This window comes from Thermobia domestica, chromosome 5 (assembly GCF_964235325.1).
Source record: "Thermobia domestica chromosome 5, izTheDome1.hap1.1, whole genome shotgun sequence".
NCBI lineage: Eukaryota > Metazoa > Arthropoda > Insecta > Zygentoma > Lepismatidae > Thermobia > Thermobia domestica.
In genome coordinates, this window is record NC_137458.1 from 248,951,703 (window position 1) to 248,973,962 (window position 22,260).

Here is a 22,260-nt window from a genome sequence, read left to right on the forward strand (position 1 = left end):
GAGTGTCTTGTTGTTCTTCATTACATATAAATATCATAAATATTCTGTTTTCTATATCAAATACAAAGCTTTTGAATATCTTGTTATTCTATATCAAATATAAAATTCCTGAATAGTTTGTAATTCTGTGCCAAGTACAAGGTTTCTAAATATCATGTTATTCTATTTCAAATATAAAATTCTTGAATATTTTGTTATTATATTATCAAATATACCATATATAAAGTTCCTTGATTTGTTATTCTATATCAGATACAAAGTTCTGAGTATCTTGTTATTCTATATAAAATATAAAATCTCTGAATATCTTATAATTTGATATCAAATACCAAGTTCCTGAATATCATATTGTTCTATATCAAATACAAAGTTTCCGAATATCTTGTTGTTCTATACCAAATGTAAAATACCTGAATATATTGAAATTCTATTATATTATATACATAAAGGATTACAGTTAAGTGGCAATATTCATATTCTCCATAAAATACAGAAGACTTAGGTTTAGCGGGACTAGAACAACAGATATGATATTAAACAACAGAGCATGTAGATTAATCATATGAACAGATCACATAATCATAACAAAGCATATATCGTAACAAAGCAATAATATACAATACTAGAAAAAATATGACTCTAAGGAAGTTGCGAGCATTATGTGATATTCTTAAATGACTTTATTCTTGGGTAATGCAACCAACACTTGCTTTATAGGAGGACCAGGTGGTCCAGGAGGGTATCCGGGAGAACCAGAATACCCAGGTGGTTCCGGTAAGTTATAACTAACTTGAATCTGAGTGAAAATGTGGGAAACGTATGAATGAAACATATTATTGAGGTTACAAAACCGATATTGTTATTTTTCATAATTTAAACAACTGAGTAGTTTTTAGTCTTTATCAAAATTTACGGTCTTCAGGATATTTTGAATCTTTTTCCGCCAAGATTGTTAGCAAAGAAATTAGAAGTAAAAATCTGTAAAACCATAATTTTGTTTATTATATTTTATTAACGTGACACTTGACTGAAAACTTTCAGAAAAGGACATTACCTAAGAATCTTCGAAAAATAAGTTTTTCAGTAAAATATTTAGTTCAAAACGGGGCAAAAAAGGATGAATGAGGGAGATTACATCATTCGGTACTTTACAATAGTTGAGGTCACCGCGTATCGTACGGACAATAAGATGAAGATATATAAAATTTGCAGTACAAGGTCCCGTGGGAAAAAACACCAGTTGGGTGTACAACTTCAAGTTGGGAAGCTTGAGTGAAAGAGACATTTGATGGACCAAGAAGGTGAGAAGTTAGTATAAAAGAGGGTGGACAACAAGAATCATTACATGGATTAGTTTAAAGACAATAGTTCAATAGGAAATATTTGCTTTTGTAGAGAGTTTTTCAAACCATAGAATTAGCTAGTTAGTTTAGGTCAGCATTTCTTAAACTGTGGTCCACTGAACCATAGGTAAGTCCTCGTGGTCTGCCCTTAGAATAAACAGTCTAAAAAGAAATAGAAAAATAAAATTCAAGCGGTTTGCATATGACACACACTATAATTCAGAATCTCAAACACTGGTACAAATAATACAAAATTATTGATCGTCTTCAATATTTTCAAAGAAACTAATATATATTTTCTTCTATAAATTCTAATATAAAAGTAAAGAAATTTTAACTAATACTATTTCAAAATTATAAGTATAGTATATGTATTAGTATAATATACTATACTATTAGTATAGTATAGTATAGTAATTATTAGTATATGCTCAAAACAAATAAAAATAAATAAATAAATTTGCTTTCGAAAAGAGTAAGAGTAGGATGATGAGTAAAACATTGTGACTAATTAAACTGACACCCATTTACATTTAATAAACATTGGTTTAATGCTATTCATTACACTAAGATATGTGATAAATTACAGAATTATTAAGTTCTACTTACCATAGGCTTACCATATTCTGAAAAAAATTCGGAAACACTTCCATTTGGCTAACTAGTTATATAAACATTAAATTTTGACACAAGAATGTTAAGTTACTTTCAAGTTTACTTTTAAAGCATTATGAAAAATATATTGAAATGTATGAAAAGTTACACAGTATCATGTTGACTTTGCTTATTTAGTAGATCTTTTTTAACAGTTCTTTCTTTAAATATAAATAGTCAAACACATGATGTGAAATGTGTTAAATTGAATTGATAATATACTTGGGCTCAGAAATGGTGTACAACTCAAGAATTTCGGAAAACAAATGCGGACGGAAATATGTTGCTCTCAAAATGCTGACATGTCAGTATAAATGCTGACATATATTAACCCTAATATACTATATCACCCCATTAATATTGATTTTATTTAGAATAAATTTGTCTAGTTTCTTAAATAATTCAATAGATATACAATTCGATAACAGTTTCAAGAAATAGTTGTTAAAAATGAAATGAAATGAAATCTTTGAGTTTTACGTCCCACAGTTATGCCGGTTAGGCTAAAGGAGACGGTGATGATAAGTAATGAATGAAATAGTGGAATGAAGAAAGTGGGAGGAAACGGGAGAACCCCGAGAAAACCCACGCATACGGTGTTTGTCCACCACAAAGTTCACTTGGCGGGGGCTGGGATCGAACCCGGGACCCCAAGCACCAGAGGTGAACGCTCTACCACTGAGCCACCGCGGCCCTAGTTGTTAAAAAGGTGATCATTACCGCATGTACTACAAACACCTAAGGTTTTCAGCTTATTACCTGGCAAGTATCTAAAAGAAACAGACCAATTTTAGGGTCGAGAAAAAGTGGTGCGGGTTAAATTTTAAAAACCCACTAAATAGGAAAGCATTTCTTTGGAAGAAAAAATGGAAACATTTTTAGAGTGGGAGGTTAGTGTAACTGTAAATTTCTTGCAGAAGATGAAGATGAGGAACAAGACCTATGCTCATAAACTTCATCATAAAAGTGATAAGATTATGTAGTTTCCCCTGTATCAGAATTACTACGATGCCATTCGTTATAGAATGGTTTGCTTTCTACAGAACTCTTCATTTAAATATACCCCTTAGAAACCACATTATTCTCTATTTTCTGGTTCAAGATTTAAGGTAGTCTATCATGGATTTAAGACTTCAATGCTTTACGAGGGGACTTGGGGACGAAAACTATTTTCACTTTTAATCTGAGAGTAATGTCTACAGGTATAATTGCTTATTACCAACCTCACGCTTAATAATGAAGTACAAGACATATTAAAAGTTTGAAACTCAAAAAAGCAAGCTATCTTTGTTATATAATTAACACTTGTTATCCCCGAAACTTGCTTTGATGGTATTATTACGCCTTATTAATTTGCAAAAGTGTTATTATATAATATATTTTCATCAATTATACTTTGTTACCTGTCTTCTTTTCAAATTTAATTAATATTTTGCTTTTATTTTCAATAGGACAACCAGGAAGTCCAGGATCGCCAGGAAGTCCAGGTAAGCTAAAGTTCGCACTAAATTAATGCATACGATAAGTTATTACGTAATCTAGTATCTGAGTTATATTTGACTATATATAGGAACCTAATTATCAAAAGGACTCTGTTCATGATTTTTTCATAGCATTTCTATGAAAACATTTCTTTTAATATTTTTGATATATTATATTCGAATACAATGTGGTCTACATAAACAATACGTAAACATAAATTGCCCTGTTACATAAACAATAATTCATATATTTTTTATTATTTTATGTTTGAATTGATACTTTATAAGAAAAACTTTTTCTTCTTTCTTTTTTTATCAGTATAAATAATGTATTTCCATTTTAATAATAAACAATCCAAGGTAAGTTAATATTTATTAACTCATCATAAACTTCTGTTAATGTAAACCTTACTTAATTCTAGGAGGCCCAGGCGGCCCAGGCGGACCAGGAGGATATCCAGGAGGCCCAGGTGGTCCAGGTGGACCAGGAGGTTATCCAGGAGGTCCAGGTGGTCCTGGTACGTTAAAGATAATTTTATCCAATAGTAGTGTAAATAATGGCAAGCTTAAAATTACCAATTCAAATTTGCAGAAATGTTCAACTTGTTTAAATAATAATAATAATATTGAAACCATGTATCTAGGTATGAAAAAATAAATTATAAATTTCAAATAATATATGTATGAAAAATTTCGATACATAAAAAATGATACTGGTACAGTGTATCTACAACAGTGGCGCAAAATTTAAAAAAAAAAAAAAACTTCCAATTTAATTTTTACCCAATAGTGTAGAAAATAATAATTGTAAATTAAACAAACCTTAAAATACCTATAGTAAGATTATCAGCAAAATAATATTAAAAATTAAGGTTTTCAATGCAGTGTGCGTTTAGATGTAGAAGCTGCAAGTTAAGATAAGTAAGAGTTGTCAATTAAGAACGTGTATGTAAGCAAGGGCTTTGATTTCTCTGTAAATTTGAGGAGCCCATTCAGATGCAGAAGGTACATATGAAGATTTTAAGACAAATTGCACTCGAATTATGCCAAATATTGTATATTCACAAATACAGTAGGGGGCCCACATGAGCTTTGGGGGGGGCCGGGCCCCTAGGCCCCCAGGATCGGCGCCCTTGTATGTAAGCCAAGTGTGTGATTAGCACTATAATTTAACAATGTAATTTACGGTTAATTTAATTAGATATGCTCGATAAATACGAAGCAAATATTCTTGTTTTGAAGTTTTAAGAAAAGAAAAGAAATGCGTTCTCGGAACAATCTTCCTTGCTCTGCTCAAGAGTACTTTATTATGAAAAAAAAAAAAAAAATAATAATCCAATGTAGTCCAAGCCAAGTGTCTCGACATCTATTAGAAAAAAACATACGAAATGCTTAGAGATACATGTAAATAATATTGAAATTACGGTTTACATAACGGATCATTTAACTTGCCTATACACAAGAGAGGTATATAGTGTAACCCAACGAAAACTATTGAGAATTTCAATTGTACATAGGTGTTTTACTAGGCAACTAGTCCATACCATTACGAGTATAACAAATACCATATATAACATATACCATACCAAATACCATACGCATATAAAATCTAAGTGTAATTTTGTACGCACAACTTCTGTTAGTTTCATTCATTTCTGTGCACATCTCAGTGTCAATACTTACCCATTTAAAATTATCTATATAAATTCAGCAGCCATAAGTATTTAATATTCAGAACTGTTTTAGCTCAAAAGTCTTTTATCAGAGTATGTTCTGTTACAAATCCACATAACACTTTTAATTAATTAGTGTACAGGGTAACCATAATTATGTACATATGATGTTTCAAAACTGCGGTAAAGAAACTAGCAATATAACTTGAACATAAACACATTACTCATACATTTCCTTACAAGAATTTTAGTTTTTGTTCCCCATGGTATGGCCCACCAATGCCCCATCCAAATCGATACACGCCTGGAGACTAGGGCTGTTCCGATAATCGAGTAATCGATAACAATTCGATAAAATTTCAAAACCGTTTCATCGATAAAGAATTTTAATTTTATCGAATTATCGAACTTTCGGGACTCCCGAAATGTTCGAGACTCTCGAAATGTACGAGACTACCGAAATGTTCGAGACTCCCGAAATATTCGAGACTCCCGAAATGTTCGAGACTCTCGAAGTGTTCGAGACACTCGAAATTTCGATAATACCCGAAACTTCGATAATTTCAAATACTCGAACGGTTTCGAGTAACCGATGACAACTCGATAAATTTTCACTCCCGAAGTTCGATAGGTCCTCAGCCTTATCGAACACCCCTACTGGAGACGAAGACACCCCTACTGGACACAAACAGATTGACAGACCCGAACTGGTATCCTGTGGAACTCTTCTGTGATAGCTTTCCGTAGTTTTCCCAAATTGCGTCTTCATCCTTTAAAACACCCCATGAAAAAAAATCAGGTGATGTCAAGTCCGTGTCAAATTATTTTCTGTCTCACCTCCGACTACTTTATGTTACAGAATATAAGCACACATGTTGTTCCAGAGACAACTATTTCCCCACCTTGTCTCGCATACACTAACGGCTGTAAGTCCAGTTATCCCCACTTTCAGGCCACACAGTGTTACCATATCGAAGCTTTTTTGTCCAGAATTAGAAATAAATGCCTACAGCAGTCGAACATCATATACATAATTATGGGGCCACATTGTACATTTTCCTATAATACTAAGCAAAAATATCGCAGCGAAGAATAAATTTATTTAAGACTAAAATCAAGAATTCCTGACTATTGTAGATCTGTTAATTGTTATTATTGCTAGTTGTCCTCTAAGCCTTTGGCCAGGAAATTGCTCGCCTGGAGCACCTCCATGGCTAAGTGGTTAGCGTACGCGCCTTTGGCGTGGGCGACCCGGTTTCGATTCCCGGAGGGAGTTCATGTGGTTCGGATTCCACGTTAATCAGTAGGTCCATGGCTCATATAGCCTCGCTGCTGAACGAGACGTTAAACTCAAAATCAACTCAACTCAACTCAAATTGCCTGGACACTAGCGATATCTCTTGGTGTCAGATAGGAGGCAGCGCAGCAAACAACAGCTGTGAACTATTAGGAATTAGAGTGTCTAACAGACTGATACGTCTTGTGTTTATAATAAGGATTAAGAATATCTTAACTGCTTTCACCTAGATGTTTATGCAACCTGTAACTCTTCAATGTATTTATGATTGCATATTAACGTTACTCACAGACTGAAAGTTTTTGTATTACAAATAGGATTTTTATTATTATTATTATTATTATTATTATTATTATTATTATTATTAACAAGCATTATTATTAATCTGCTCACATAGATAAACTATTAAAAGAACTATAAGACTTTTGTTTGTACAATATATGTATAAGTCTATCATTTTTATTATGTAAAGAAAATATTTTAATTTGTTAACAAACATAAGATCATTTATAAGAATTACAAGATATTCATTGTACAAATTATCTTGTTAATTTATGTATTTCTTTGAAAAACAGGACAGCCAGGAGGTCCAGGATCACCAGGCCAACCCGGAAGTCCAGGTAAACTTATAACATTAATACATTTTAAATATACGATATTAATGACAATTTGATAACGTTGATAATGAATACCTACGTTAAATTTATTGCATAAAATTGCATAAAATTGCATAAAATAATCAAATCAAGTCAAATTAGAAAAGCAGTACAGTATTACAGAAGAAAAGAAGATGTTTTGACAAAGAATGAGTTAGTAATGTGTTGCATGTGTTTTATGTTATGTGCTGGCTCTTTAGATAACCTACAATCAATAAATATAATCATTCAAGTATTGAAGAAAGCAGTTTATTAGTTTCAATTATTAATCACATTACGGTCTAGTTGCCTATCTCCATTCGAAAAGTCTGGAATATCAAACTGATTTCATAGGTCATATTCATCTCAAGCCTTGAGGACCGGATTCAACTCATGGTACCAACATTGAGAGCTGTATCATTGAACTGCCACATTCCCATTATTTTGTTTACAATATAACAATTTTTCTTATATCTATGACTTTAAAAAACATTTGTATAGGTAGGTTCAAATGTCTTGTTAACCCGATGTCTCTTGCGCAGATGTTCATTTGGAATTCCGTATGCAAGAGCAAATAATTGACAAGGAGAGGTTAGTTATGGGTTATTAATGTTGCAGTGTCCATTGTTGCGGCATAAAAAGATAGGGATACCATGTACTTTATGAAACTTTACTAAACATATGCGTTTTAACCATTGTGAATGCCACAATTACAATGCCTTTGACCTGTTCAGTTGGCTGGTATTTATGATGCATATGACTAGTAATACCTCATAAAACATTGCACCAGGATGAGAAATCAGGTCACTAATGCAACCAGACGTGACTGTACATTTTAGTCACCTCAAAAGAACAATGTAGCATAAGTGAAATTGTGTTTGCCATCTGCCCTGACATGGAACATAAACTACTATCTGCTGAAGAAACATGACGATAACACGATCATTTGGATCTACATGTTGTACGTAGTTAATAGTTGGATATGTAATATTGATGCTGGTTAATTTTAATTTATTGTTAGTAAGTAATATGTTTATATTTCGTACGGAATAGACTAGCATGTAGAATTAGATAGTACAATATTTAAGTGAAGTATCAACAAAAGGTTGTTGAATTATATGTTTAAGCCGTACAAACATGAGCAAAACTGCATCCTCTCCTTATTATAATGCATGTTCTTGTTTCAAAAACTGCAAAATGACCTAAGCAATCAGCATAGGGTTTTCGATACCTTATTGGATTTCGCTTTTTCTATGAAAACGAAAATTTTGAACATTTGTTCTGAAGTTATTATAAGAATGAGGTATGTTAATTAAGGAACATACTTTGAAAATGGCAGTAAATGACACTAAGGAAGGTCACGAGGTGATTTCATAGTGATACTATGCTCAATCGACGCGCTTTTATATATGAAACAATTACGCAAACGGAGAAATTCTCGGTCGCAAGCGTGTTTGAATTACGAGCGTTAAAACAGATTTTGCAAAATGTTTGAAGTAACTATTATTATTATTATTATTATTATTATTATTATTATTATTATTATTATTATTATTATTATTATTATTATTATTATTTAGATACACGCTTCATTTTTGGTATCGGGGGATTCTCTTGGGTGTCCAGTACAGTGATGAGGTCAAAGTGTACGCATTTTGCAAGATAAGGGTACTTATTAGGGAGAAAGAGAAGGGTAACAGCATCTTACAAGTTGCAAATTGCCTTTTGTTTAGCACATCGGGTCGATAGGCTGATAAAATGTATTTACCACCCTTATTCGACTGTATTGTTATTCAAATGCCACTTTCCTGTGTGGTCACCTTCAAATTAAACAATGACATTAGTCTCCGAAACGCTTGGCCACGGAACTAACATGAACGGAACTCCGAACCCATCGGCCTCTGCTTACGCATTGGGGAAGACGGTGTTTCAATATCCCATCGTCAGCATTTTTTAAAATTTTCTTTTTAAACGTATTTAAATGGCGATTGTTGGAAAATAGTGGCCAAATTTCAGGAAATATTTTATGATATTCGGCTATAAATGTGGCCAAAAAACAAACAATCAGCTAGCGACGATGAATGCAAAAAACATCGGCTTTCTAAAGAATAACGGTACCTTGTTCACAGCTTTGAGCGCACATTCCCGCTATTTTTTTTAAATTTCGGCCTATTTTGTCCTGAATATTTTCAAATATTCCCTGGAGTTCGGCCAATATTTTCCCATAATCGGCATTTTAATTCACTGAAAACTAAAATATATGGCATATAATGAAGTATTGAAACACGTATTCCTCAATGTATAAGCGTAGGGCGGCAGGGTTCGGAGTACCGATCAGAATTGTTTCGCGGCCGGCCGTTCTGGCTCTGCGCGATCTTTTTGAAGCTCCAATTTTGCGCGATTGACTACAAATGAAATACCGGTGGTGTAAACTGATATTCTTATTCACTGTCAGTGCGAACCTGTGGTGGATAATTTATTTGGTTTAACTTTGTCTTAACAATAAATTGATTTTTGTTTTCCACATATGATACTATGTTGCAGTGCACAAAGTGCGAAATTTTTGCTGGACAGCTGATCCGGGCAAAGCAACACATTGGTGACAGAGCCTTTTGAGAAAATATTGGTCTCAGTCCTGCTAAGAGAGGGCAAGAACACCACAAGATTAATTATGAATAATGCGACGTTCTTCATGGAATTTAGCACGCCTGAGAAAGCGTTTTGGAGACAAGTGTCATTGTTCCATTTGAAGGTGGCCACACAGGAAAGTGATTGACAATACAATCGAATAGGGGTAGCAAATACATTTTATTAGCTTATATACTCGGTGTGCAAAACAGAAGGCAATTTGCAAATTGTAAGATGTCATTATCCTTATCCCCTTCCCCAATAAGCCCAATAAGCACCCTTATCTTTCAAACTGCGAATTTTTTAACCTCCTGACTATGCTGGACACCAAAGGAAAAACCCCAATACCAAAAATGTAGCGTCTATCTAAAAAAAAAAAAAAAAAAAAAATGGTTACTTCAAACTTTCTGCAAAATCTGTGTAATTTTGAAATTTTAATGTGTATATGTCAAACACGCTTGCGATCGAGGATTTCTCCGTTTGCTTAATTATTTCATGTTAAAACATAGCATCGATATGAAATCAGAGTAACACCTCGCGACCTTTCCTAGTTAGAATTATTTTGTTTGCTCGTTCATATAGAGATCTACAAGTACTTTAAAGTTTTCTAGTATCACAATTTTAAAGCAATATTAATTCGAACAATTATTTTCATTTAAAAAAACAAACAATATATCAATGTCAATCTGTGCAATCTCATGTAACTTCAGTTTCCACTTCAGAGCAATCATTTAAAACTTGTTGATTTTACATATATTTTATAATTCTTAACCTACATACTACAAGAATGTACGCAGGAATTTATTTTGGGCGGGTTCAAATTCAATGTGAGAATAAATTATATTAAAATTTGTAGAGTTACCCCTAAAATTAGCGTAAATTTACAGAAAAGTCTGGATTTCGAGGGGTCCGGACCCCCCAGGACCCACTCCCTGAGTAAGTCCCAGCCTACATATATAAATTATGTAAGTATGAATGAGAAGTGATTAAACCCATGTTTCATTAATTCCAGTGGCCAACATTGAGAATTAAAATAATTTGATTACAGGCGTCACTAGAGGGTAGTCGAGAACGAATTCAAATTTTTAAAAAAAAAATGGCAAAAGGGATCACACATGGTATTCCTAATTCCAATTGTCAACCTATTTCTTCAACCTTAATTTCGAATTTGTTATAGCCCTTATCACTAATCCAGACTTTATTTAACCAAATTGGAAAGACACTGGCCACCCCTACCTAATGCTACTAGTTTAATGACCCTATCCAACTACATTAGGGTAAGTGGAATAGAAGCTTTATTTGAAAAGAACATTCAGACAAAGAAAACAAGTTATCTTCAGTTTTGCAAGCTATTTGAACGATGAATATTTTGGTGGAACTACTGTGTTTCAAATGTAATCTCTATACGAAATGGCGGGAAATAAATTTCACGAATTAACATACAACTAAATCTGAATCCGCCCTCAATATTTTCTGATCGGATTAAACTAGGACAAACTTCTGGAACTCGAATTCCGTCCATATAGGGAACAATATTTTGAGGTACCAAAATTCTACCAGTGGCGTTCCCAGAGCAGGTCGGCGGAAGTAAATCAAATATTTTAAATAGCTTTTTAATTGACTATAAGATGTCAAGTGATGAAAGAATTATGTATTCGAAATGACAGCATGTTTATATTTAAAGTTAAACAAAATAGGGAAAAAACACCAAACAAAGAAACAAACAAAAAATAGTCTCAATTATAGCAATGTTTGTGTTTTTATTTTCTCTCGAAAACAATCTCAATAAACAGAACATCCTGTCTAAAGTTAGCAATACATATTTCCAGCTTTGTAAACAAACAATAGAGTGTTATATGATATTTGTTAAACAATAAAATATGAAATTAGGACGTCCTTTAGAAAACATAAGGAAGTCGCGCATATAGTATCAGTAGGATTTTGATCTGGAGTAATGTCATTGACACTTGCTTTATAGGAGGACCAAGCGGTCCAGGACCAGGATATCCAGGTGGTTCCGGTAAGTTAAAGCTGAACTACACTCTGAGTAAAAATGTGGAAAATGTGTGAATGGAGGGCATTATTTTCATTACAAAAGCAAAATTGAATTTGTAATTTGAATGATTGAATGAGTATTTTAATGTTGTTCCCCAGCTTACAGTATGGAGAGTAATTTTTTTTAAAATCGCCAAACCAATTTAATTACAAGCTCAATGCATACAAGCTGGGAGCATAGACTAAATTTAATCTCAATTTGAAGAGAAGAGAAGGGACTAAAATTTCACGAAATCCTAATCACTTCTCGACTTTTTTTGTATATAACGGTATGTACCAACATCATGAAACTGAGATGAGTTTACATACGTACACTTTCGCTCAGTAATGAAATCCAAGAGACATTTTGAGAATTTGTAGATTTTTTTTTTCCAATGGGATTTCGTTTCTCTACCCAAATGCGATAGGCTTCAAGAAGTTCCACTTTCATTCCAGCGGGCCCGTATCCAGGGGGTCTAGGGGGCCGCTCACCTAAATTTTTGCTAGCCCCCCTAAAATTTTCACGGTAGGCTTGCAAATGAACTATAATATGGTGATGAACTATCATATGGTTGGATCGGGCCCCCCTAACTTCAGCCACCTCCCCCTACATTTTTGGGCTGGCTACGGACCTGCCCTCCAGAGCTCCTCCGTGGTTAAGCGGTTAGCATATGCGCTTTTGGCGTGGGAGACCAGGGTTTGATTCCCGGTGGGAGCTCATGTGGTTCGGATTCCACGTTAATCAGTAGGTCCACTTCTCATATAGCCTCGCTGCTGAAATGGACGTTAAGCTCAAAATCAAGTCAAGTAGGTCAGGGCCTGCCCTCCAGCTAGCTGTTTGTAAATGAACAATGAAAATGTCCACATTATCAATCACGTGAATTATGTGTTAATGACAATAATATTGTATTGAGTATATTCATCCGTTATTTTAACAGATAAAAACGAGATGATAGCAGTCCGATGTTGTTAACTGTCCTTAATTTTCGTTATTAAGTCTCCAGTGGCTATTATTCACAATTATATTGCGAAGAAAAGAGGAATGTTAATACAGTAGTGTACAATATATTTAATCGAGTACACTATCCAATTTGAGAATATAAAATACTTGCAAGCTGTTGCATTTTTTAAAAAAATTCAACATTAAATTCAATATTTAGGATCATTTTCGTTTACAATAAGAGCTTTCAAATTGAATCGACTGCGCCATATTTTGCCTGTTGCTTCAAATATCCGTTAAATAGAGATCCGGAAAACCGAAGAATGAGTGGGTGTACGGGATTAAAACTGTTCGTAAGTTAAAATGTTGATTTTCTAATCTAACAACTGAACTTGAGCCAAAACATTCTAGTCTTATATTACGACTCAAGGTATCACTGGGGGGCGCGGTGGCTCAGTGGTAGAGCGTTCACCTCCGGTGCTTGGGGTCCCTGGTTCGATCCCAGCTCGCGCCGTGTGGACTTTGTGGTGGACAAACACCGTGCTCGTGGGTTTTCTCGGGGTTCTCCCGTTTCCTCGCACTTTCTTCATTTCACTCATTTCTCATTATCACCGTCTCCTTTAGCCTAACCGGCATAAGCGTGGGACGTTAAGATTTCATTTGATTTTTTCAAGATACCACTGATAGCACATACGGATGAACACGTCAAAGAAACAAAAACATAAATTAATTAATTAAGATATTTTTAAGAAAAGCAAGAAAACGGTAGGAGAAGAAATTTATTGTGATTCGTGTATAAGTATGTACCTGCCTATTTTTTTGATGCCACCATGAACCTGTAGACATTTCTACTAGCGTGCCACAAGCTTCTGTACATTTTCTGTGTAAAAATCTGCCACTTGAGAGTGTAGCCACTCCAAAACTCATGTTTTTTTGCACTTCACTGTCGTTGAAACGATTGCATGCAAGCCACTTGAGAGTGCAGCCACTCCAAAACTCATGTTTTTTGCACTTCACTGTCATTGAAACGATTGCATGCAAGCCACTTTTTCAGGTGAAAACAAGAAAGAAAGAAGTTGCTTGGGGGTAAGGTTAGGGCTGTAAGGGAGATGCTTGAATAGTTCTAATCGAAATCTTTAGAGTGCGAGTGGGGTTTGATGGATAAAAATATTTCCAGAGCGTAACCGAAACTCTGTACCATTGGACCTTCCCTTCACTCAGTAGTATCGATGTGTAAATGGCACAGAATTCTCGATGGATGTCAGCTGCACTCTGTCCTTTGACATTCAGAAATCGTATGACAGATCTCATTTCACATTTGACGGGATTTTGTATTACGGCAGCCATCTCACCTTTACTGCAACTGGCACTACGCGACTCACTGTTGCCACAGTCCTAGCTCTGAAGTGGGCTGAAAAATAGTACCAAATTGAAACAAAAAGGGCTGAATTCATTATTTTATACTGTCGGAGGTAAAAGTTTCCGGGAACGCGGGGGAACGGCGTCTCCCCACTTTCAGAAAATATCTGTAGCGTCCCCCACTTCTAAAAAATTACAATGGGCAAAGATAGCATGAGGGACGGCGTGACGTCATGCATCCCCCTACTTTTTCAGATCCACCTTTACCCCTGTCTGTAATACATGGCTCTATAACATGCAAGTAACAGAGGTAAAGTTCTATAACACTCCTTCCTTTTCCAAGAGTTTAAATCAAGAAAGTTTTTTTTTTTTTTTTAATATTTGTTAAAAACATCCAAATAGGACGACTAAAATTTGCACCACACTGTTTCTTTCTTGTCTCCTTCATGCACGGTCCGGATGCGCTCATCTAGCGTCATTTGTTTTCCCGTATAGTTCGAATTACGAATTTTCTACACAAAGTTCGTAGCGTTATGCGGTGCAATGTCACAGAAATGAGTGTTCAACAGCGTTTTTTAAAGAGTCCAACACACAGTATGAGTAATGTGAGATGTAGGAAAAGTCTTACTGGCTTTTGAAAATGTGACAAGTATTTGTTAAATAGTGCTGAATTGGGTAGAGTTGTACCAACTTTTTCACAAAAGGGGCTGAAAATGCCTGCGTGGTACCAACGGGCCGATGAATGACAAAAAGGGCTGAATTTGGTACAATTGTACCAAGTGTGGCAACACTGACGCGACTCCACTCGGACGATTCTGCGCATGCTCAACTTCATCAATGTTGCCAACCAAGCGCAAAAAATTATTGGCACCTTTTTGACATGCTCTTCGTACGTATAGACAAAGCCGGATTTACGTTTCATGAGGCGCTAAGCTATGGAAAGTAATCCAGCCTTTTGTATGTTTAGTTGTCCTTTGTCAACTGACATTTTAGGGAGCAGGCTAGCAGGAAGGGCTACGTTACTTACATCATAAAAGCACACTGTTGCTGTTATGTATATTTTGTTTTATTTTTATTCTTTGTCTAATTTTTGAAAATGTATATATCCATTTTCCTTTAATTTTCGGGGACACCAAGAAAGTGGGGCACTAAGCTATAGCTTTTTTTATAGCTTATACGTAAATCTGGCACTATCCGGCGTATAGATATCTTTGTTGATAGTAACAACTACTTCAACATTTACTATTATGCAAACAGAAAATGCTTATTTTGCCTTGATCACAACCTTTTTATTCCTATCTTACCACTTAGATACATATCCTCTCACAACGATTTATCATATGCTTAAATACAAAATGAAATGAAATCTTTGAGTTTTACGTCCCACGGTTATGCCGGTTAGGCTAAAGGAGACGGTGATTATGAGAAATGAATGAAATGGTGGAATAAAGAAAGTGGGAGGAAACGGGAGAACACCGAGAAAACCCACGCACCACAAAGTTCATTTGGCGGGGGCTGGGATCGAACCTGGGACCCCAAACGCCAGAGAAGATCGCTCTACCACTGAGCCACCGCGACCCTGCTTAAATACTGTATCAGGTTATCCTCTGGTAAGCCTATCCTCTCACTAATTTACAATACAATTCTTGACCATTCGTTCACACACACACACACAATTCTTTCAACTCAACATTTTTCATCTGTGTAACATAAAGAAACATCTAGCAATTGGGTCACTTCCCATTCCTAAAGCATTACTATCCAACCTCAACATATACAATAAAAACGTAAACCTACACTCTTCTCTCAAAAACATCTTTATAGTTTTTTTTTATATATTTAATGAATAATTTTTTCAATTTTTTCTAGGACAACCAGGAAGCCCAGGATCCCCAGGCAGCCCGGGATCTCCAGGAAGTCCAGGTAAGCTGAAGTTATAACACACATATGAACCCACAATGTTCTTTATTGATTAAGTAATAACCCAATTACGTATTTGTACATTTTCAAAATATAATAGTTTCTCAAATTTTATGCGTAATCTTGTGAATGTCTTGTAAAACAAACCTAGGGTTACTCATGAGGCGAGACAGAGTTCTTTCAACAGTATCAGATATACTTTCCGAGACGAGACATTGCTTTCACGACATCATTTCGAGAGATGATCAGTGCCGAATTTAGGTTCGATGGGGCCGCAAGCTGTTGAAAGGGGGCCTTCTATACGTCAAGTTTTTTTTTTCAGTGACAAATTGTCGCCGTTGTTTAGGTTTGAATATATGCTATATGCTAATTTATGGACCTAATGAAAACAAGGGCCCATTATCAGCAGGGTTGAGAAACGGGGGCTCCATTATAAGCGAAGCTAGATAACAAGGGCTTCATTACATGTGAGGCTCAGAAATAGAGCCCTATTACTTGCTTCATAAAAGCCTAGTACACAACAATACAAAAACATCATTGTTATATGCGCGTTTTATCCTATTTGTTATTTTAGGGGCACGGTGGCTCAGTGGTAGAGCGTTCACCGCTGGTGCTTGGGGTCCCGGATTCGATCCCAGCCCCCGCCAAGTGATCTTTGTGGTGGACAAACACCGTGTGCGTGGGTTTTCTCGGAGCTCTCCCGTTTCCTCCCACTTACTTCATTCCACCATTTCATTCATTACTCATCATCACCGTCTCCTTTAGCCTAACCGGCATAAGCGTGGGACGTAAAACTCAAAGATTTCATTTCATTTATTTGTTATTTCTTATTTGGAAATTACATTAGTCAGTTTTTCCTTTAAATTTTTTGGGCCCCCAAGCAAGTGGGGGTCCTAAGCTATAGCTTGTTTAGCTTACACGTAAATCCTGCACTGGAAATGATATAGCCTCAACACCGGTATCATGGGCAACTTTAAACAAAGCCATCAGTTTAAGCTTTTTAAAAAAGCTTCATGTATTTACATTTATGTATTTCAGGAGCTTAGTTTATCGAAATTCCCTTACATATTTAGTTTGTCCGTATGTCCGCCCGACCGGGAGACCAAAAAAATCTAAAAACTAAAAGAAAAGGAAGAAAGAATCAAACAGTTCCTCTTTTCAATGTTTCTTTTCTTATCTTTCTTTTTTCTTGAAAAAGAAAGAAAAAAAGAAAAAGAAACTTAAAAGGGAAAGAGAGAGAGAAAGAAAGATTTTCTTTCCTACTCTCTCTCTCTCTCTTTCTTTCTTTCTCTCTCTCTTTTTCGCTCTGTCTCTCTACTTTCAGAGAGAAGTCAAGAGAAAGGAAAAGAAAGAAAAGAAAAGAGAAAACATGGAAAGTAGACTTTATTCTTCCTCTTCTAACTTCTTTCGCAGAGAGATTTAATTTCGGGGGGCTTTGCTAACTTTATCCCTGCAAATGTGAAAATGCTGCATCATTTACTTTAAAACAGTTTATTGAATTTCCGGGGAGGGGAGCTAAAAGCCCGGAAGTCCCCTTAAATACATCACTGCTGAGAGAGGTAAAGTAGTTATCTTTCTTTCTCATTCTCTAAAAAGAGAAAGAGAAAAATAAAGGATAGAAAAGAAAAGAATGTAGAAAGGAGCTGCCCAGGAATTTCTATTTGCTTTATTCTTTCTATTTCTTCTTCTTCTTCTTCTTCTTCTTCTTACTCCTCGCTTTCCTTTCATCTTTCCTATCTCTTCTTCCTTTCTTTCTGTCTATACGTACCTCTCCCTCCTTTGTCAGGAGCGCCAGAACAAAATTTTCTGGGGGAAAATGAAATGTAATCTTTGAATCTTACATCCCGCGATTATGCCGGTGAGGCTAAAGGAGACGGTGAAGATGAGAAATGAATCAAATGGTGGAGTGATGGCCCCGCGTAGCGTAATCGCTAACGCTCTTGCTTTCGGTGCGAGCGGTCCTGGGTTCGATTCCCGGTTTCGGGCCAGCCATCTTGATTCCCTTATTCACACCAGGCAAATGCCGGGGTAATACCTAACATATAGGTCCCAGGTGGATTCCTTCCTTCCGTTTCTCCGCATAGTGTGCTCGCCGAGGGACGTCATCCACCATTTGACGGGCAAAGTGACCATAGATGGCGAAAGCCCAGAAACCTAAATCCTAAATTCCTAAATCGTAAACTGAAAGTGACAGAAATCAACCACTTCTGTCTTTAACATTGATTGCTATAGAGTAAAAACGAACAGACAGCGAAATTTCCTGCAATCAATTAATCGTCCCAGGAACATATTCAATCTCCACTCTACTCTATCTACTAAAACCGTAAGTGGTAAGAAAATATGACGCCATAGAAACCAAAGTTCCTCACGTAGTGCACACTTGAACACCTGACACTGTTATTACAAAAAAAAAAAAAAAAAAAAAAAAAAAGTTTATTTTAATAAGTAGCTATTACTTCAAAATTAATTTTAATTGTGAAAAGAGATTCGAATGATAAGTAAATCCCATGCGCTCCCTCGTGGCTAAGCGGTTAGTGTACGCACCTTTGATGTGGGAGACCCGGGTTCGATCTCCAGTGGAAGCTCATATAGTTCAGATTCCACGTTATACTGTAGGTCCACGTCTGAAATATCCTCGCTGCTGAAAAGGATGCTAAGCTGAAAATCACATAAAATCAAGTAAATTTTATATATATATATATATATATATATATATATATATATATATATATATATATATATATATATATATATATATATATATATATATATATATATATACATATAAACTAACTAACTCTATGGCTTATGGAACCCGGAGGTTCAGTGCCGCGTTCACAAAAGCTCTCCACTGACTTCTATCCCTAGCTAATTGCGTCCAGTTTCTACTTTGTATTCCTATCTCTGCGAGATCCATCTTAATATTGTCCTCCCATCTGCGCCTAGGTCTTCCTAATGGTCGTTTTCCTATGGGTCTACCAGTCAAGACTTTGAAAGCGTTTCTACTTTCTTCCATTCTAGCTACATGACCTGCCCACCTAAGCCTCCTAGACTTGACGACCCTAACAATGTTGGGTAAACCGTATAGACTATGTAGTTCCTCGTTATGAAGCTTCCGCCATTCCCCATTCTCGTTCCTCTTGGGTCCGAATATTATTCTCAGGATCCTGTTCTCAAGTACTTTCAGTCTATGTTCTTCCCTCAGAGTAAGCGACCATGTTTCACAACCATACAGAACAACAGGCATGATTATCGTTTTATATATTTTAAGCTTCAAATTCCTCGACAGAATTCGCGACGACAAGAGATTTTGAACCGAATAGTAACACGAATTCCCTGCTTTTAGTCGACATTTAATTTCTTCGTGAATATGATTTTCGTCTGTTAATATATATGTGTGTGTGTGCTGTACTAAGCACTGGCCAATGCCATTCACTCCGATAAAAGCGACATCTTTACTATTGCACCACATGGTGTCGCTTCTGTAGGTAGTAAAGTTATAGTTCCATTTTATTCCAATAGAGGCGCTGTTCTATATTCTAAGAACGATAAGTAGTTATGTAAGTAGTCCAGTAATTTAAACATATTTCATTGAAAAGTTCCAGATTGTAATCAATATTGCCAGTACGGGGAAAGTTCTAACAGATTTGAGGAGACAAGAAAATAATAATACACCTGATTGACGACTTTTTATGGTTATTCTTAAGTGAAGCTCCAGTGACTTATTTACAAATATAGAGTCTTTTGTCCTTCGAAGTTATTTAGTTCATGTTGGCTGGAAAAGTCACGAAAGATTATACATGCCGATGTAGCCTTAAGTGAATAGTAGTTAGTCTGTGGTTACTAAGATAAACAAGATGTAACGAAGTTATAGGATATAGGTTGTAAGGACAAAGCTTAGAAAGAATATAATAATTATATGAATTGCAAAGATTCAAAGGAGATTATTGTTTAAAGAGTAAAATGAGATTATGAAGATTTAGGTTATGAAGATATTAATTTAAGAATAGGTTTGAAGAAATACAAAAGGATTGAAATAGTTGTGGATAAACATGGTATAGAATACAGTGTACTGAAAGGTACATTTAAAGAATAAAGGTTCAAGGAAGAATTTAAGTGTATATTTTGTGTGTACTTAACTCTGGGTCTCAACAGTTCAAAACAGTTTTTATGATCTTTTTCCTTTCCTTTTCTTTCAGTTTTTATGATTCTGTTTCCCTTCCTTTTCTTTCTTTTAATCAGCAGAGGCGACGAGAAGTTGGGCAAATAGCCACTCCTTTACACTCTTTCTTTGTTTCCTGTGACCTCCTGCCCTCTAATTGCCGTCTAATGAAATTTTTAATGTCGTTGTAAATTTGCAGATGTTTCGTTGAGAGGCACAAGTAATACAGTATTATCGATAACAAGCCGATTAGCTGTAGAAGTGCAATTTAAAGTGAAGTGTTACAGCAATAATATAGTAATGAGCTCTATGAAACTTTACTTATATAAGCAGTCTCATTCTCTCTTCAAAGCAAAACCTAAATGACCACTGCTTCAAAATATGTACCAAAAAAATACAGAAAATATGGTAAATAACGCCAAATTCAAGACAGATGGTTTCGTAGGCAGAGAATTGAGTAGATCATATTATGTTTGTGTTTATATTTGTGTAGCAGTAGTAGTAGTATCATCAGTGTGTTAGTAGTGAACCTTGTTATTGTTGAAAATATGATAAGGTATATAAAATACACATGAAAGTTGAAAACAGTGCATATAGACAAAAAAAATTTCCGGAACAATTTTTTAGCGACTTTTCACCCTTAATTGCAGTATTTTTCTCTCTCGTTCAACTAGTGTTTGTGTCAATGTTTTGGCAACACTGATTGTAAGTAACCTAGAACAAAGAAAGAGGGGAAGGTACGTGTATAGAGATGAGCGTGTGCCACGACCAGAGTCGGATTTCCGACTAGACAAACTACCTAAATCTGTAAAACTCAACAGGATCTACTAGAGAAAGAAAGATCAACATTTAAAACAATTTCATTAGTAGATTGCTTATTGGGATAGTGTAGTGTTGAATGAGGAGTCTCCAGCCATAAATTGTCATGAGCCGAAAGTGTCTACATCCGTCACTAGCCAAGACCATCCTGCGGGACCCGCATTTATATCCTGTGCAGAACGGTGATCCAAGATAAAAGTATTTACTAAAACTACGGACATATCAAATATGTATTTGAGTGCATATATAGTGTGGTCCATAAGTTCCTGGATTGATTTTTTTTTTTTTTTTTGCCACTTTCTTGCCAACACTATTTGTACCACAGCGATTGAATGACGTAGTAACAAGAGTGCAATTTGAAGTTAGTGTAGTTACAGTAGACAAGATATGTGATTCACACCTCTGTTGTTAGTCTGTGCAAAATGTGAAGTGGATGAGAAAGCTTATCTTTTCTGTGATTCTGACGTGTTTGTACTCTGATATACCTTGTAGTCATCTTTCAGTGCAATGTTTGATACATAGACGCAAACAACAAGCGAGAAAGAAAATCTTTTTTAGTGAAGGACTATGAAAGAGGAGAGAATCATGTTTGGTAGAAATGCATTGGTAGCATCACACACTCTCCAAAGAAACACAATTCTGATTATTTTGAATGAAAATTCCATAACCAAATTTCATATTTCTAACATTCAGAGATTCCGAGATATGGATATTTTAAGATAATAATTGCCATTCCTCTATTCTTCCCGCTTTCCTTCGAATTTTCAAAAATCCTTCTTTAGTGGGACTTTATATCGCAAATTCTGTGGTCTGTCTACATTTCAAGTTTCTAGCTTGAGCAGTTTGGCCTGGACGTTCATCAATCAATCAGTGAGTCAATTAGGATTTCTTTTACAAAAAGAGATAAATGAATTTTAACACATTAAATTATTTTGCTTTTAGGAGGTCCAGGAGGCCCAGGAGGCCCAGGAGGATATCCAGGAGGTCCAGGAGGACCAGGTGGACCAGGAGGTCAGCCAGGAGGCCCAGGCGGTCCAGGTGGACCTGGAGGATATCCAGGAGGCCCAGGATACCCAGGTGGTCCCGGTGAGTTAAAACAAAGTTTATGGGTAAAGAATTATTGAGTAAGCGAATAGTATATAGATACTATAATAAGTGCATTAAAGCGAATAGTATATATACACTATAATAGGTGTATTAAGTGTTTTGTGTACCTATGCCAACTTAATTTTTTTAGCTCCTTGGTTTACGTGGGATTTTGTTTAATAAAATGATTATATTCACTGATTTCTTCTTCTACTAGCTAAATGTTCCT

The 22,260-nt window shown here is 35.5% G+C and overlaps 1 protein-coding gene across 35 annotated transcripts in view; it reads left to right on the top strand.

Moving 5' to 3' along the window:
* The window catches only part of LOC145686531 (uncharacterized), a 316,530-nt gene that overhangs the window by 139,670 nt on the left and 154,600 nt on the right, over positions 1–22,260 (top strand). For 33 of the 35 annotated variants that reach the window (XM_081759929.1, XM_081759938.1, XM_081759945.1 and 30 more), the window contains exons 8-12: positions 3,449–3,484; positions 3,901–3,996; positions 7,024–7,068; positions 15,914–15,967; positions 21,888–22,031. In XM_081759929.1, the coding sequence (XP_081616055.1) occupies positions 3,449–3,484; positions 3,901–3,996; positions 7,024–7,068; positions 15,914–15,967; positions 21,888–22,031 (375 nt within the window). The remainder of the gene's footprint in view (positions 1–3,448; positions 3,485–3,900; positions 3,997–7,023; positions 7,069–15,913; positions 15,968–21,887; positions 22,032–22,260) is intronic. The other 2 variants (XM_081759959.1, XM_081759956.1) reach the window with 2 other exon arrangements.